An 18,401-nucleotide genomic window follows, 5' to 3' on the forward strand; every position below is an offset into this window, starting at 1 on the left:
AAGCATGTTATGGTAAAGTAAACTATTTTTTTGTAATCGATCAATCGCTATGGCGAAGTTTTATCAAAACATATAAACAATCTAAGCACCATTTTTCTATTTAGCAAAACCATTAAAATGCCTCATGGAATAGTTTGACTCAGTTGTAAAGTGCAGATGGACTGTAGTGACACCAAAGAATACTCCTAGTCTCTGTCATCGCATTGATTTTAATGTATTATTGGTGCTTTAGTTGGGAAGACAGTGTGAGGACGAGGTGGTGTACTTACGACTAGATGTTCTGCAGTTTGAGATGACTTCTCTGGATACAGGAGAACTAAAGTGGGTCTCATTAGAAATGTAACATAACTGGGTTGCATGTCATGGGACTTCTAACAATGACACAGGTGATAATTGGATTATTATTTTTGTGACTTTTACATGTAAACACACCATATTCCCAGATACACAAAGGTGTGCATGCATTTAATCTGGGTATTTAATAATTGAATTATTTTTTTTAATTGTTTTTTTTTTTTTAAAACCTTCCTTTCTTGCAAATATTATAAAGTGAGCTCAATAGGTTATATTTCACATGGTAAAAAATTTGAAATCACCTTGGTTAAAGTAAATAAAAAACTAAAGTAGCTCATAAAAGCAAAAAAGGACAAGATTAAAAACATGGGTGTCCACACTTAGGCCAGTGATCCCATGGGGTCCCAGGCAGGAAGTATAAAAGGCTCTTGATTCATTACTTCCAGAACATCATTGGAGAGGTGTTTCTTATCCACCACCACCTCATACACATACTCTGAGAACCAGTCATCTGTCATGATGAGGTAACCTGAAAGTAAAAAAGAAATCACACAAAAATGACACCTGTTAATTTATCAGTTGCATTTCTTTTCTTGCAGTGCTAGCCCTCTAAGTTAAAATACATTTCACATCTGTTGCCGTCAATGGCACTGACTCTTAGGCAAAATGGATTTGATGTCGATTTGTATATGTTGTTAGTGACAGCCAATGAGTTAAATCCCTTTAGGGGTTGGGGATAGGCAATCACGGATAATAAACTGGAATATGAGTCAAATGAAATAAACTGCAATAACAAGTTGCCCACAGGTCAATGAATCCTAAGTTTCTAAATTCTAGAGCTTGATAGGGAGGTGTTGGCCTGATCAAGCCAGATGCAGCATTCCAGCAGCATTAGTGAGTGCAAGAAAATGGCGATTCAAAACAATCTATCAAAGTTGTGTTTTGTAGTGTTCTTCCAAGTACGCAACTCATGGTTGACATAGATGCCTTAGTTGTCTTCGACGTGAACGCGCATGCTGGGTGGCATTGTGCTGGATGTCATTACTTGATTTGAGGAATAGACCAACTGTGTATACACACACACAGTCACTGTGCTACCATAAAACTAAGAACTTGAATGATTGTATGAGGTTCCAATATGTTGCAATTACTCTGCCTATACATACTGACAAAACTACAAATGGCGCCATTTGCTATATTTTATTGAAGTTGCTAAACCATACAACTGATGAATTATAAAAGAAACTCTTGACAATTACCTCGCATATTTTCATACCAATGTACCTGGTAATATTCACACCAACATACCCAAGACTAAGTGATTGTAGGTTTCTTTGTGACAGAGCTGGAGTCAGGACAGATAGTGTATGGTTGCCATGTATGCTGTACTTATGTTGGAAATGGTGGCATTTGTTCTCTAGAGCAGTTAGTGATAAAATCAATCGTCTGCTCTCTAGTCTCAAAATATTCAACAATTGTTCCAAAATGCATTTTGTATGCAGATGTTTTGGGTTTACAAATATGTCATTATTTTGCTATATTTTCAATTCTTTTGAGATACGAAAAAGTGAGGGCAATTTTAGTTTGTTGCATAAATTGCATGTGGATATCAGAGGGTTGTAATGCAGCCCCAATCCCACCAGTCATCTATAACATGGAATAAAGAACACAGCTAAAGCTAGGATCCCATCTAATTGAAAAGTATTATGAAAACAACTCTTTGTTGAGGTTTGCTACAAAAATATGCAAAAGTGTAAGTAGTTGCAGATGTGAAACTATGAATATGGAAAACACACAAGGTTAAATTTCTCCTGTGAGACTCTGAAGGCTTAAAAGGATGATTAAAAGGCCTTAAGGTGGATGTCAACCACATACACTCACTGACTGCACAGCCTTAACATTTGATATATCCTTTGACATTCTTCCTAACATCAGCATATATATGATGTGCCTTTCATTTCATACTCCCTCAATGTATACTACCTGTAAAATGTGGCCAGTACCATCTTTATGTCTTTTTCATGCATGTTCTGAACCCAAACGGCCATACACTCGCTTGTCCCTTTAGCCTATGGTCGGCAAAGATGCCTTATTCTAAACTTCATTCCAAAGGGCTTTCATCTCTATACTATTTGGACTGCAGAAAGAGTGTCTTTCTTCATCTTCCAATGTTTATGAAAGTTCAGGTTTCAAGTCACTTTTTTTGTGGAATCAGGCAAATAATTTCAAAGTGTCTTTCTCCTCCTTGATCTACCGTTACACTGTATATGTGTCTTGCCTGATGATGCATGAACTGAAATGCTCTTCGATACATTTCTAGTGGAATGCTGAGCCAATAGACAAAAAGGATGACAGTCACATACAGACTTCTTGTGAGCATCTTTGTTTCAAAGACTCCTTTAAAAATAATTAGAATAATTGGTGAAGTTTTTGATGACCTTTTCAGTATGAGCTTCTGTTTTTAAAGTTGGGTATCATTCAATTTGAAGTTCATATGTATGACCAAACATTCTGTTTTGCATTTACATGCACACAGAATCCCACAGCTAAGTCTGGAAAAACTCTTGGATGCTCACAGCAGGCTACCCTTGAACATGACCGTCACTTTGTGGCGTCCAAATTGTTACCTTTGTTTCCACGGTCATCTCCCCAGGAGTTTTCTACCCTCCACTTTTCAAAGCCCTCTTTTCCATCCTGAGCGGATCAGAAAAAGCGATTAGAGACAAGTTTGAGATTAGAATGCAGAATTAAGAAAGTGTTTTGACATCTGCTGGTCAGTTGAATGCAAAATATATACCGCATCGGCCCGAATATAAGACGATGTTTTTTTTGCATTGAAACAAAACTGAAAAAAAGGTTGGTTGTCTTAAAATTGGAATCTGGACATTGTATCCAATAATCACATTGAATTTGGTGTTCCAAAAGTTTTTTTCAAACTTGAGTTTGGAGGGCATCGTCTTATAATTGGGGTCGTCATATATTTGGGCCAATACGGTACATCTAATAAAGAGAGGAATGTACCCAGAACAGGCACCTTCACCCTCATTAATGCATTTTTGGATGCCTACCTTTTCTGTCACAGCAGTAAGGATCATAGCATGGGTCATGAGAGAGTCACCACATACTAGACGCTCTGCCTTAGTGAGGTTCCGCACTGAAACTCCAAACACCAGCTCGTAGTTGAAGCTGCATATTCAAACATAATTATGGAATTATGTTGAGGGACGCTCATCTTGACTAATAATATCTAAACCTAAAGACAGCGGACCTGTTTTCCATTTTTTGCTTATGTCATTCAAGCATTCTGTTTAGGCCTTTTTTTGGATGGTAGAATAGTTTAGAGATTGTTGAACTACAAATTGTCCCAATTTTTTAAGTTTCTTAATGGCAAATATTCCTTTATTTTTCATTATAATGAAAGTACTTAAAAAGATGCAGTATTGTAAATGTTCCATTTGAATGGATTTCTAGGCTGGGGTCATCAGTCTACTTACAGAAGACCACTGTATATTTATTGTTTGGGACATGTGGATAATTTATTTGGTTATTTAAAAAAATGCTTCATTTTTTAGGGGTAGGGCAAACCATGAAAAAGGCTCATTGAATATGTTATTTGGGGATGAATAAAGTTATCCAATCCAATTCATTCATTTTTTGTGCCCACGCTTTTCCCCACAAAGGATCACGGAGGTGATGAAGCCTATCTCAACTGACTTTGGGCACCAGACAGGGGATACCCTGAAATGGTGGCTCGCCAATTGCATGGCAAAAGGAGAGGAACAACCATTCACGCTGACACTCATACCTAGGACCAATTTAGAGTGTTCAACCAGCCTCCAAGGCCCGCTTTTGGGATGTGGGAGGAAACCGGAATACCGGGAGACAACTCACGCAAGCCCGGGAAGAACATACAAACTCCACACAGTGAGGACCGACCAGGGATCGATTTAGTACATATCAAGAAAAAAACTCACACTTTTAAGTCGTTAATGCCCAGCTTGCCATGGAAATGTTTTTCAACGTCACAGCCAAACCAAACAGCCTGAAAGAGAAATAGGAGCCATGCTTAAAACAAAAAAATGTCTGTATACTTGATGACTCTTTTCAACTTACTTCTCCCTCCTTTATTGAATCTGCTGCAGCCTTTTTCAGAAGCTGGATGGGCTGATTGTTGTAAAGGGTCTTACGACCTTCAACCATATTACCGAGGTACTCCACACTGTACAGTTTCTCGAAAGTGTTTTGGGGTCGAGGGTCATTCACAAGGCATATCTGTTATCAACAAACCAGTATGAACACACACAGATAGATAAATGCCAATACAAAATGGTATCCCCATTATAATCCAACATACTTTGTCCTCCATGTTGTAAAGGGGTTTTACATGCACTTTGTAAAACTCTTGGGGCGTGATAGGTCCCACACGATGGAAGTTCTTATCCTTATCTCTGTACTCCCAACAGATGGTCTCAGGTGGGCTGCCAAGACAAATGCTGACCACCCGGAACACCTGCCAACCCAAAATCAAACCATCAATTAAGCAGCAATATCACATTTTTGAATGGTGGAAAATAAGTTGCCCATGTGTTTGCAGTATAAATATGCTTTCAAATCTTTTTTGGATCATATTTCAAACAAAATAACTACAAAATGAGGTTATGAACCCACAAATACTTGTGTTCCAGTAAAGATACTAATCCCTCCCAGGTTATCTTAAGTTTCCTTTTAACAACACTCCTCTCCCTACAGTCATTCTTTCATTATCCTATTTGACCACCTAACCTTTCTTCATGTGTCTTCCTTTTTTCTAAAAAGAAAAAAAAGATTTCTTATGCACAAAATAAAAGGATAAAAGGCTGTCTCTTAATCTGGCTTTTACAACCTCCTGTGGGGAATATGCACTCACTTCTTGGAACTCTCATGTCAAGACATTAAGAAATGTTTTGATGATTTAGATATCGTGGTGTGACCTCATGCTAGAACACCCCCAAACAGGTTCTGGGGGCAATTACACTTCATCAGTTTAAGATAAGTGTGAATTCCATCCCATGTAAAAAGACTTATCATTTTGAGCTTGCATGTAGGCTTGGTTTGTCTAAGTGTGAAATACATTTTGGGTTGATGGAATTAGACATTTTCAAGTAAATATGTATGAAAAAAAACTGAAAGGGGATAAATTCTATTGTCATGACAAAGTTCACAGCATGCTTATTATTTGTGTATCACATTGCCGCAATGTCTACTAAATGATCAAAATACACAAACTATTGCTATATTCCATGTATTTGAACTAAAACTGTGATGTCCAACTCATTCTTCTAACATGAGCAAATCCTCCATTTCATCTGGCCTTGAGTGAAGAGTGTTTCATAAAATAAACCACTTCCAGGTGGACAAACACTAACTACAATCAGACTAACCTCACCAGAAGAGCACCACTGTTTCTGCAACTTTTGCTTTTATACAAGGTGCGTGTATGCTTGTTTGAACAAGGAACAAGCCAGAAGTACATCACAACAAAAAAAGGCATCAAACAAAGGCTGCCTAACAGGATGGTGTGCTGTGAAAATCACTCAATGGGAGCCTGATTGACTGACTGCTCCTGCATATAAAAACAGACTTACATGAAAAAAGGTTTGAGCAATTTCCAGACCTTTTTTTGCCTCAAACAATTGGTACACACATCTAAGTAACAAAATACATCAAGCTGGAAGCACTAGTTTTTGTGAACACAGCTGAGCAACACCAATGGCAGACTCCAATGCGGCATCAATAATCGATGGATACAATACATCAGTGCTACATCAGACTTTTGGGAGGCGATGTGTTCGTATTTTCAAAATGACTTCTGACAGCCTACCCTATGTATTTTCAGAATTGACTCCTGACTGCCAACCATACTAGTCCGAGTAAACTATTATCTAACTGCCCCCTCTACTGGCTGATATGAAAAATGCTGTGATGGGAATAAACTAGGGCGGCTGTATTCAAGGAATTTTATTGGCATACCCTCACACTAGTCATTCTCTATCATAACATATCGAACAAAGGAAGAGACAAAAATGAAGTAGGCAGCATCTTCAATAATAAAGGCAATAAACGGGGACTAAAACAGGCCCAAAAGACCACTGTGAATTAAGCCTGTCATATAATTTGCATCTTGATGCTGTATGTAACAACTCTGAAATGGGATGGATTATCTCATAAATAGAAACGTTCTCTAACACAGCTTTAGAAACAATTGTGAACAATATCTGGGAAAAATTGCCCGAACATTTTAGATTAGGCTGTCCAATCTATTCCACAAAATTGCCGCAGTGAGTGCAGGTTTTCATCCCAACCAATCAAGCAAACACATTATCAACAATCTGGTGCCTTAAAAGAATAATCAGTTGAATAGAATTGATTGTTTTTATTGTCATTATACAAGTATAATGAGATGTAAAGCTTTCACCACATACTGCAGAAATAAATATATAACTAGTCCAATAAATAAATAAGTAGTTGCAGTTGTGTGCTGCTTGTAATACAGAACCTCAGTAAACTCTCGGTGCTGGATTGGTTGGGAAAAAAAAACAACCTAACTTCTTCAGTCTTTCTAGATAATTTTAGTTTCCTACTTCAGAGTTCAGGTCATGAAAAATGGGAAGACGAACAAAAGTGCTTTGTTCAGAATTTTGTATAGAGTTCATACCTCCTCTATCATGGTGTTGATGGTGTCAGAGATTTCCGATTGAGGTACATCATTGTCCACCAAACTCCTCAGTTTGAAGCAGAATTCTCTTAGCTGTTAGTTGTACATACACAAAATTGAGACATTTCAAAAGCAATTTCAAGAATAATGAATTGTTTGTTCTTTAACTGAAGAAATGCAAACCTTATGATTGAGAAGGCCATTCATTTTGCGGGAGTCCTCTGAGCTGTGTGCCTCTGGGAAGCACTTCTTTGGTATTACACCATACTTTTCTGGATAGAGAACAAAATAATATCAAGTTAATATTCATACTAAAGCTGTTAAAGCAAACAAATTAATAATTTCAATAATGAATGAATAATAGGCATAGTTAAGTGTTATTTCTGTTTTAGTTATTGAGTAGGCCACAAAAGCTGTCCATCTTGTTACAATTGCTCCAATATAATTACGTAAAATAATTCTTTGACAATACAACTAACCAACGAGATTGACCAACATATCCCACTGTCCTCCATCATTGGCTGGATTGGAGAGAAGGAATTGTAGCAGCCGCCCATCCATTGGCTGTTTCTTCTGTGCCGTCTCGACAAAGGCATGGAGAAAGTAGTACGATCGCTCAATCTGTCCAAGTAAATAGGAGTGTGTTAGCATTCTATATTTAAAAAAAAAAAGCTGACCGAAAAAGTGAACTATCTTCTGGTAATGTTGAGAAAATAGACATGCATGTCTTAAAAATCTCACCTTATCCCAGAAAAAGAGGTAGGTCTGACTAAACTCAAATTCCTCTATGTTAAACTTCTTCATGAAGGGAAGTCGCATGACATTCAGACATGAAAAGATCCAGCATCTGCCTGGTTAAGAGAGAAATATACAGTCATGTTAATTTGGGTATGATCTTAAAATAAAGTCAAATAACACAAGGCAATTAGGCTGCTGATCAATAATTACCAAATTTCATGAATAGAAAGAAATGGAAAAGAAAAACAACAACTCCTAAAATGTTCCCTAGAAATTAGTAAGAACGGAAAAATAAACTACATTTTTTATAGGCTTTTGTTGGGTAGTAAAATGAATAGGTGGCTTTAATAGTGTGATATGGAAAGGCGTCCTTTTTTGGTATTCTTTCTGAATAAAGAGACTTAGCTCTAACTTGTATTTTAACCAAGAACACCATAATAAAAGAAAAAGAATTAAGAAGTTAAACCTATCTAGAATTGGGGCCTATTTTGTACCTTTTTTGTTATTAATTATTAATAGTAATTATTCCATGGTACCTTGCCTTGGCTTCTGCTGGAATTATGCCCATCAAATACAAGAATTACAGAATCTTTGTTCCTTTTTGTGAATTGTAAGAAGTAATTCAGATGAGAATGGAATTGAATAATTACCTGAATTTTTTTGGTTAGTGACAGGCTTTCCCTCTGTGGGGATAGCATGCTCAAAAACATGCATCGTATCCTGGACAGTCTTCCGGTGTAGGCAAACCTCCAATGGGTCGGTGCATGTTGACACATTCTGGGCTAACAGGTAGCGGGGTTCTGCTTGAAGATGCTTTAGAAAGGTAGCAACCTTTTCCCGACTTAGACCTGGACAGTGTTAACAGAAGAAAGAGTCCATAAGTGACATACTAAAAAGAGACATTAAAGAACATGCTATTTTCTGGAGGCAATAGACGTGGCCGGCTGCAGTGTTATAAAAGCGTAAATTTCTTTATATTTTAAAAATAATTACTGACCATATATCAAACGTGTAATTTCCGATTCAATCTTAAAATAAAATTTGCAGACACTTCACTGATGTGAAGATTCATTTAAAAAAAAAAAAAGAAAGATTTGGCAAGGGGCGGACGCGTGGTTAGCGCGTCGGCCTGACAGCAGTGGATCTGGGTTCAAATCCAGGTCGGTCCACCTGTGTGGAGTTTGCATGTTCTCCGTGGGCGTGCCTGGGTTTTCTCCCACATTCCAAAGACAAGCATGGTAGGCTGATTGGACACTCTAAATTGCCTCTAGTTATGAGTGTGTGTGAATGGTTGTTTGTCCCCCATTGCCCTACAATCGGCTGGACACCGATTCAGGGTGTCCCCTGCCTCTAGCCCGGAGACAGCTGGGATTGGCTCCAGCACCCCCCGCAACCCTAATGAGGATAAAGCGGTTCTGAAAATGAGATGAAATGAGACACCACTAAACCCGGGACAAGCATCAAGCACCATGTATTCATAGAATGGTATGGACATTTAAAACCTAACCACTAGGATGGGATTTTGCAAGAAGAATCTTCACCCTTTGGAAGAAAATCAGTGTACTCCGGCTCTGTAAGGGTAAATCCACATGAACTAGATCAGTGGAAAAACCGGAGCAATCTTCTTAAACTAATTGAGCAAAATCACGATGGGTTTATTGGGACAGTGGGACGAACTGAGCGATTAAAAAAAATGTTTTCCCACATTAGCAGCGTCTCGCACGTTTGAGATCCGTGTTCACACAAAATGATTTTGTCCATCCGTGGCACACACACTGGACAGCTCCTAGCATCTGAAAAATGCCACTAGAAAGAATTAACGATACTTTCAACAGTTCTTGTCATCGAATGTTTCCAACTAAAGATGGGCAATTTCATGAGTACATAGCTGCGAAACCATCCGGGACAAAGCCAGTGTTTAATTAACAAGCTAGCTGTAAGAAAGCTAACGTAGCCCATTAGCTTCCGTAGTTGTCACGTTGCAGCTGTCAAGCAGACAGCCAATCAACATATAAGTAATTATAAAAAATGCACGAAAGCATGATTAATAGGCAGTACACCTACCAACTTCCATATCTTCTTTGACTTGATCAAACGTTTTGTATGAATGGTAAATGACATAAAATAGAACGAATGCCGGTGTTCTTAGTTGACGTCAGACTACCACGTTGCGTCTACGTCACTGAGTGGGCGGAGCATTCTCTTTTACTCACTCAATAGTATACAGTGCATGTTTTGCAAGTGGGCGGAAACATTTAATATAGATCCTGTAAACTCAAATAAAAATTAAAATTGAAGTATTGTGCAAAATTTAAAAAAACTGCAGTTAACAGCCTGATGATTTTGAATGGGAAAAAAAGAATAGCTATATGAAATACATCTTTAAAATTGGCTTATCCTGTTAGTGGTAGGAATCAATTTAGTCATTTTTTTGTAATAATACATGCGTGAATTGTTTATTACATTGTTATATATTTTTTGAAATAATACATAGTTGGGTAAATTAAGTGGCCTTATGTGACTCAAGCGTATATTCATCCGTGATTATGGCACAGGTGCTGTGTCTTAACGTCTTTTGGAAGGGGAAAAAACAATACAAAACTGACACAAAATACAACATTTTATTTGTCGAATAAATTTCCTGTTGCACAGTAACGAAAAATACATTTACATATTTATTAGCTTTCAAATTCATACATTTATTCTCATGATTTCATTTGCATGTGTACCTTTTTTGCAATGCTAAAAAAATGCATCATTTAATAAATTACGTACAATGACAGTGAAAAGTTCCAGGGCAATTAGGCTGCTGTAAATTAAATAACAATACTATTTTTCTTACATTATATTTGTCGAGGCTTTCTGTTCTTTAGCTAATAATTCAGAACATCCCTTCCTTCTTTCACCTAAATAAATGTTATTTCGAGAGTTAATTCAGTCAAAACAAAATTTCTTCAAAAAGTTCTTTTTATAACAGCCATCCAATGGTTTAGCGATTTGAATCAGTTTTTTTTCCTCTCTCCCTTTTGACTCCTTGATTCCTCTCTTGCAGAATTTTAGTCTTGCCTTGTAAGCAATGTAAGCAACTACCTTTACACAACACATCTTATGACGGCCTTCTCAAATAAAGCAAAAATACAACAAAAAACACATAATAACGATGATTTCAATTCAGTGTGTTTTGCCAAAACTGGTTTAGACATTCGGCCTTTTTCATGTCATGAGGAAAATATATATCATACACATATACAGGTTACAGTCCATGAGCCACAATGGAAGGTGTTCTACTTTTTTGTGTGTAATATAGTGCACAACAGCCTGTTGTAAAAAAAAAAACAAAAAACAAAGAAGTGGCAAAACTCCTTAGACCTATAGATATTTTCTCATAGCTAGAAAATTAGATCATGGGGAACTGTCCATGCAGTATCAAGTACTGAAAATCATTTTTGGCAAAGGTATGTGAAATCAGGAATTGTAACTCCTGACAAAAAAAAAGAATGGTTATTATTTGGGTTGAATAAAATCCCAGCAGCATTTATAGTGCAGCAGCAAGCAAGTGGAAAAAAAAGACAAACAACAAACAATTTCATACACACAGCAAACTCAAATCCTACACAGATACCTACACAATTAGACTTGACTCACAGCTGTAGATGAGTATTAATTTTAGAATAATCACTTGCCAGACATTTTTAAGTAGGGGTGTGCAAACTTTTTGTTGCCGAAGGTGGCTTTCATAATAATGGAAACAATAACCAGCACATAGATATTTGACCAAGTTGTTGGATGTTACTCTCATAGTGGTTCACATTTGTGAGCGAAATTTCTTTATTTTCATAAATTAAAACTGCTATATTTCTTCAATTTTCTGTGTATTTTAAACATGCCATTTTTAAGTCTTATTTTGATTGATTTTTCTTGGCATGTTTGTATTCCAGGTATTAACCACCCATTTAACCTTTACAGTAATAACAGTGTTTTGAAAATTACGATTAAGTTAGTAGAGTTCACTGGAAAAAATCAAGACATATTGTCTTTGTGGTCAAACAGTGCATTTTAATTTTATGCATTTTCCTTCGATAAAATAATAATTAATCTTGATAATGGATAGCTAGATAGATTGAAATTGCCATCTAGTGTTGAATCTAAAGTGCAACAGAATATAGGCTGACCTTTAGTTTCTTGTATATGCAGTTCAATGACATTGTAATATAATTTGCTGGGAGCCAATAAAAACAAGGTCGTAGGCAGCAGCAGTTTGGACACCCTTGATATAGAAATATGTGGAAAGGCTTAAGCTCCTAACTGGCCAGCAGCTAACAAGCTAAAAAGTAAATACCTTAAAAACTCACATATTACTATTACGCCAAGGTACAGTGTTAAGCTGACATAAACTGTAATTGGATTAAAAAAACAAAACAAAAAATTAGACAGGGTTTAACTTGTCTGACCACTCGGAGATTTACAACCTGGCGAGGGTTTGTTTGTTAATTGTTATATGAACAATCTACCAGGTAAATGCACCGAACATCGGTAAAATATTGACTACTTTCGGTCTGCTAAAAGACTGTCAATAATAACCCAAAAAGAGTTTTTCCGCTCTGTACACTACGAGTATTTCCAGACATTTTGGGGATATGGTAGATTTCTTAGCCTCGCTGGATCATTCATAGCTTCAGCGAGTGGTTGTACAATGCTTTGGTTTTGAAATTGTTGTTGTATTTTGAAAGTGCCTTCAGCTAGTATGGACCTTCTCAAGTCTGGTCATTGAGTTACTCCGACTGAAAGAGAGAAGTGGAGAAAAATATACATTGTGAAAGGGTGAAAAATGTACACAATTTAATCACAAAATTATTGAACTTTTATATATTCTAAATAAACCTTTTAAGAAACAATTTTGAAATAATTTAACGTATCGGGTAAGGGGCCAATTAAATATTTGCTTTCCGCTGAATTCTCACTTCTTGTCACTGTTCAAACAATCACCAATGAAATGCAGCTGTCGCAGTTTTCTGGAAAATTATACGGTCAATCAAAAAGCAGAATATAGTATTGGGCAACCAATAAACAAAAGGTATTAACAGCCAAGGGCAAGCACCTGTTTATGAGTACAATGTTCTACATTTGAGAATTCCATCCATGTTCAAAGTAGTTAATAAATGCAGTGTATCTTATTCTCAGAAATGTTTTGGAAGAAAGAAAATAAAAGACTAACATTTGAAGATGAATGGCTCATTTTGTCAAATTTGAATTTTAAGTTGGACCTCGGTGATGTCTTATTTTTCCCATCTAAAACACAGAGACAGGGGAATATGAATTAACAATTTATGTTAAAGAGGTACAAATTAGGTATAGTACTTCTAATTCAGAGATTACCTGTGGCACTGCGGCACATGATGATGGGAGTTCCAGACACTGGGCTGTCGATGCTGATCAAAGGACTAAACACAGAGGATGATGCTATGGATGGATGGATGGCCTAAGTGAAAAATATACATATTATTAGTAAGCTAAGGATATTTAAAACAAGCAGATGTCTACATTGAAGCTATAAATTCCCCTAAATACTGCATCAAAGTTGTATTTGCTTCCTATCAGAAAACTATGCATGATCTTTTTCAAATTGCCACAGGAAAAACCTTAAGAAAAACTGTATCGCAGTTGAGGCACTGTACTCACTGTCTCTATGTCTTCCAAAGCTTCTGGATCTCCTGTAATGCTGCTGAAGCTGCTGGTGCTTGATGAAGACCGAGAGATGTTTTGTCTGCTGCCTGTGCTGTCCTTCACTTTAATGAATGGTCTGTGAAAGGTTCGTTAAGTAATATATAAGTTAAAGAGTGAGAGGCAGGTACCCTCTGAGTTAATCAGCAGAAGATATGTTTCAAAGTCAATTTTGACAACATGGTAACTAAAAATACTGTTGTGGTATCAAAGTTGAAGGTCTATGTCATACTATTTAGATAAAAAATGGTAACAAACAGCTTAGTAGCTATGGTAAAGGGAATTTCATTGCATGATTAGCAAATATTGATTTATAAAGGCGCACTGTATGCTTTTGAGAAAATTGAAGTCTTTCAGTAGCACATTATAGTGCTGAAAATACAGTAATTAACCTCCTCCACAACATATTTTCAGACTGTCAAAGACTACAATGTTAAATTCTGAACAACAAGGGCCTGGCGTCCACTTATGATGTGGACATAGTTTTTCTCAGAAACTACATTGTGAAAAAAAAAACTTTTTTTTAGATGTTCATCAGGTCCCAATTAGCCTAAATATGAAATAAAATATAAAAAGGCATGCCTTGCAAGAGTTTGGGTCTTAGGAGGTTAAACAAAGAAAATTCTCAGATGCCAAACACCTAAATAATATACAGGAAAGGAAGCTCTGTATCTCTGGGCCATTAACCAAATGTGGTAAAGTGTACTACTACTTATTGTTAACAAAAAGTGTGAGTAGCTCACCTCTCTTTGTTAGGGCAAATCTCAGGTGAGCTTGGGTTGGATAATGTTTCCGACCTAACTTCTTGGGAGAGTGGGCAGATGTCTGAAGCTTTTTGGTCACTAAATACAAACAGATATCAAGGGCTCTATCTGCAAATTGTTTTAGAATATGTTGGTCTCTTGGAAATGATGACAAACCTTCGAGTGCACTTGTCGGACGGTGTTTCAACGCTGGAGTGGAGACGTGGGAAGAGACCTGATCGCCTTTTCACTGGGCTCTTTAAGGAAGATTTGGCTGATAACGCTGGAGGCTGAAAGTTTATGAGAGCTTACTCAAAGTTTTCAGTTTTATTGACTTATTCAAACAAATATAAGCATCAAGCCCAAATGAGCTTATAAAACAGACATTTATAATCAAATAAAACGTTTCCTCTTTTGTTTCAACCAAAGAATGAACACAAACAGCAAAAAAAAGGCCTACAATTGATCCTTTACAGAGCTGTTGTTTGTCTGATATACAGTACTCTACACACATATGGTTTTGTTTTATTTATTTGGGAGCCAAGTGCATTATAAGACAATTCATTTTATTTTGTCAATTTTATGTTTTTGCAACTAATGTATATGGTTTATGATATATTTGATTCATATCGATCATCATATAATTATCATTTGAGATGTATTAAGGTATTTCCATATCCACAAAGAGGAATAATAATTTAAAGTTATATATACTCACATTGTAGGTGCTCTTCGTACATTCACTTGTGCTTTGTGGCATTGCTCCACCACTTAAACTAGCTGGCACACCTCCTCCACCACCGGGGCTCCTGAGACGATTCGAACCCACCACAGTCTCCATAGAGTGACTCCTCACACGCATGGCCCTCTAGTATAAATAGGAGGAATACATACTGGTTTGTTTTCACTGAGCAGTTATTAAACATAATAAAAGCATGAGGTGAAAAAATAAGGTGTTATTGCCTACATATGAAAGGATCTTAAAATAATACATTGACAGGTGCAACTAAACTAAAGTAACATTCTTGGAAGCACAAAATCAACCCTAGAGGGAGCCTTAACCATAGAAAATATTACATTCAGTGAAATGCCATACAAAAAACAAACATTTTGAATTCAGTCAAGTGGACAAATTTCCTTTTATAATAATGTTACTGTACACACACATAAAATTGTAACTCTTAACCTGAGGGTTGAAATGTCATTGATATTTTGATTTATGAATGTCAACAATAGCATATGATTTGTTGTAGAGGGAACAGGTGCCATTGAATGGTAAAGTATTTGCTCGTTCTGTCTCAGGCTGAATGAAAGAATATTTGGAAGGATACTGACATATTTAATGAAATTGGGTGAAATTTTCAGAGCACCATTGATGATTTTTCCGGGTAGAGACGTGTACCACAGCACACTGATTAGGTCATTATCAATCATTTTTAAGAGATGCATATCATTAGTGTTGTTTGAATAATGCAACAACTTTTTCAGTCTTTCATTTTCCAATCCGCTAATCCTAGCATAGGTTTCAGGGGTGGTGGAGCCCCTTTCAGACAGCTAGGGGCAGTAAGCACCTTGAATTGCTTGCCAGCCACAGAGACAAACAACGATTCATGGTCACATCCATACCTAGAGATAATTTAGTGTCCATTCAGCCAACCATGCATGTTTTTGGAATGTGGGAGGAAACCAGAGTATCCAGAGCAAACCCATGCAGGCCCGGTGAGAACATGCAAACTTCACACAGGTGGACGTGATCTGGATTTGAACCCAAGAGCTGTGAGGCCAACGCACTAACCACTTGCTCCACCGGGCCGCCCGAAAGCACAAACAGCAGAATATAATAGTGGTTCCCGCCTGTCTTGAAGTCCATAGTGCACTGAGTTTTTTGTGAGGCTTTTGTAAATTTTTACCAGTTTCCTCTCACATTACCCCCCAAAAATCAATAAAAGAATAATTTAAAAAAATGACAATGAATGCTTTTCCAGCATATGACTGACAACCAGCCAAGCTGTACCCACAACGGAGGTCAGTTGAGACAGGGTCAAGTTCAGCTTCAGCCCAAGCAAAACAAGTTATAATTTTGCAAAGATGGGCAAATGACAAATAAAGCAGATTAAAATGGTTTATTTATAATGAGGTAATCATCCACTCAATGGCTACTGCTATTGTAGCAATGAAAAAAGCAGATGTTGGTAGCGACTCCAAAAAGGGCAATGTAGTTGTCCAGAGTGCCTGTTCAGATTAAGAGTAAAAACTGTTACCCCAAAACATTAAATAATGGGACACTCCTTCACAATTAATTAAAATCAATACCATTGACCTTTTTTATCATGTAATAAGAGGAGAAAAAATGATGTGTATATACATATATATATATATATATATATATATATATATATATATATATATATATATATATATATATATACACACACACATACATATACCTAGATATATATATACACATACATATACCTAGATATATATATACACATACATATACCTAGATATATATATATATATATATATATATATATATATATATATATATATATATATATATATATATATATATATATATATATATATATATATATATATATATATATATATACACATACATATACCTAGATATATATATACACATACATATACCTAGATATATATATATATATATATATATATATATATATATATATATATATATATATATATATATATATATATATATATATATATATATATATATATATATATATATATATAATATATATATATACACATACATATACCTAGATATATATATACACATACATATACCTAGATATATATATACACATACATATACCTAGATATATATATACACATACATATACCTAGATATATATATACACATACATATACCTACACATATATAGCTCAAACCAGAAAAATACAACTGCAGTTAACAGCCCCGTGTTAATGGGATCCCACTTTAGAAAGGTAATGACAGCACGAACATAATAGTCACAGTGAAAGACCATACATCATGTTCACCTTGAAAGACTCCAACAGACCCCCGTGTCCTCCATTTTCCAGCTTGTCTTCCTCTTCTGCATGGCTTAGACCCAGAGTGGCCTGACTTTGTCTGTGCAGCTCATCGTGTAGGTTGTCTAGCAACGCAGCTCGCGTTCGACCCTGGAATAAACCCACAACTATGAACACACTCTAAATACCTGTGCAGCAGCATGGTTACGATTCTTGTGTAGAGGGTGAGGGCGCCCTTCATTCGTCACCTCTAGTTTGGCAAACTTGTCAGATTTGTAGCAGGCATTTTCTGCATTCATCAGCTTTGTCAACAGAAAATCTCGGAATTCTGGGCCCTGGAAAGAGAGGACAGGAAAATGAAACAGTTGAAGTCTAATAAATCTAAATAAATGTAATACAATTTGTAGGAGAAAAGGGAAAAGAGTTGTTTTTTTTGGGGGGGGGGGGTAATTTTGTCTTTCACATATGCTACAAAAATGAACCCGTCAAGCAACAGAACTGGAGCTTTTGCGGTGATCATTTAAAAATGCTTTTGGATTCAAGAAACATTGAAATGGAATTTCAAATCAGCCTTTTCTTATCTCAAAGTTTTAATAGTGCTGTAACTTTGTATATTTTGGTAAAATAATAAAATATTTTTTCGGCCAAAAAAAAAAAAAATAAATCCGGCCAAAATCATGTTTATATGTTTTGGCAAAAGCTGTTGCAGATTGCGAATGAAAGCGTTTTGTCTCCCCCTTTTATAAACCAAATAAGTTGGGGGTGTACTGCTTTAAAATAAACTTGTTGAAATATTTATTATCCTCCTCACCTTTTTAAAGATAGCTGGGTTTGGCAAGGCAGGACCAAAAGGAGGTACATCCTCCCTCGCAGTGACAGATATCTGTTAAGATGATTAATTAACAGTTGAGAAGGTAAGCTGTAGATTTACAAGTACATTGCAAAACTAAATTAATATGTGGGAACTTTTACCTTATAATTTGTGTTGTCTGTACACGGATTCTCAACTTGAACTAACACATATGCGTGCAGAAAGTTGGAGGCAATTATGTCAGGAACAAAAGGTGTGGGCTCTTCTTGGAAAACTGCTGCTACAATATCATTTCCTATGTGTCTTTTCCTCTGAAGCTGGTGTGGCAAGAGGATTAAATGTCAGTTCTCGGAGAGCGAAGGTACATTTTTTT

At 36.3% G+C, this 18,401-nt stretch overlaps 2 protein-coding genes across 8 annotated transcripts in view; both read right to left on the reverse strand.

Annotated features, from left to right (window-relative positions):
* Positions 1-193: 193 nt before the first annotated feature.
* On the reverse strand, positions 194-9,923 carry blmh (bleomycin hydrolase). Its single transcript, XM_077722377.1, has 12 exons — positions 9,791-9,923; positions 8,377-8,574; positions 7,730-7,839; positions 7,468-7,609; positions 7,172-7,260; positions 6,989-7,081; positions 4,649-4,804; positions 4,408-4,566; positions 4,269-4,336; positions 3,363-3,480; positions 2,922-2,988; positions 194-823 (listed from the first exon to the last, which is right to left on the reverse strand). The coding sequence occupies exons 1-12, from the start codon at positions 9,798-9,800 to the stop codon at positions 675-677; spliced, it is 1,359 nt and encodes a 452-aa protein (XP_077578503.1). The 5' UTR covers positions 9,801-9,923; the 3' UTR covers positions 194-674.
* Positions 9,924-10,328: 405 nt separating this feature from the next.
* The window catches only part of rap1gap2a (RAP1 GTPase activating protein 2a), a 42,396-nt gene continuing 34,323 nt past the window's right edge, over positions 10,329-18,401 (reverse strand). For all 7 annotated transcript variants that reach the window (XM_077722431.1, XM_077722430.1, XM_077722432.1 and 4 more), the window contains 11 exons: positions 18,190-18,345; positions 18,029-18,100; positions 17,466-17,552; positions 17,227-17,367; positions 14,909-15,058; positions 14,368-14,480; positions 14,191-14,289; positions 13,406-13,526; positions 13,103-13,205; positions 12,942-13,015; positions 10,329-12,507 (listed from right to left, as the gene is read on the reverse strand). In XM_077722431.1, the coding sequence (XP_077578557.1) occupies positions 12,499-12,507; positions 12,942-13,015; positions 13,103-13,205; positions 13,406-13,526; positions 14,191-14,289; positions 14,368-14,480; positions 14,909-15,058; positions 17,227-17,367; positions 17,466-17,552; positions 18,029-18,100; positions 18,190-18,345 (1,125 nt within the window). In that variant the 3' untranslated portion in view covers positions 10,329-12,498. The remainder of the gene's footprint in view (positions 12,508-12,941; positions 13,016-13,102; positions 13,206-13,405; positions 13,527-14,190; positions 14,290-14,367; positions 14,481-14,908; positions 15,059-17,226; positions 17,368-17,465; positions 17,553-18,028; positions 18,101-18,189; positions 18,346-18,401) is intronic.

This window comes from Stigmatopora nigra, chromosome 8, assembly GCF_051989575.1.
Source record: "Stigmatopora nigra isolate UIUO_SnigA chromosome 8, RoL_Snig_1.1, whole genome shotgun sequence".
NCBI classification, from domain to species: Eukaryota; Metazoa; Chordata; class Actinopteri; order Syngnathiformes; family Syngnathidae; genus Stigmatopora; species Stigmatopora nigra.

Coding starts and splice junctions, on each gene's coding strand:
- blmh (XM_077722377.1), bottom strand. Junction 4,805..6,988: donor TCAACACCATGATAGAGGAG/GTATGAACTCTA, acceptor TTGGGTTGGCAG/GTGTTCCGGGTGGTCAGCAT. Junction 3,481..4,268: donor GGCATTAACGACTTAAAAGT/GTGAGTTTTTTT, acceptor TTGAATATGCAG/CTTCAACTACGAGCTGGTGT.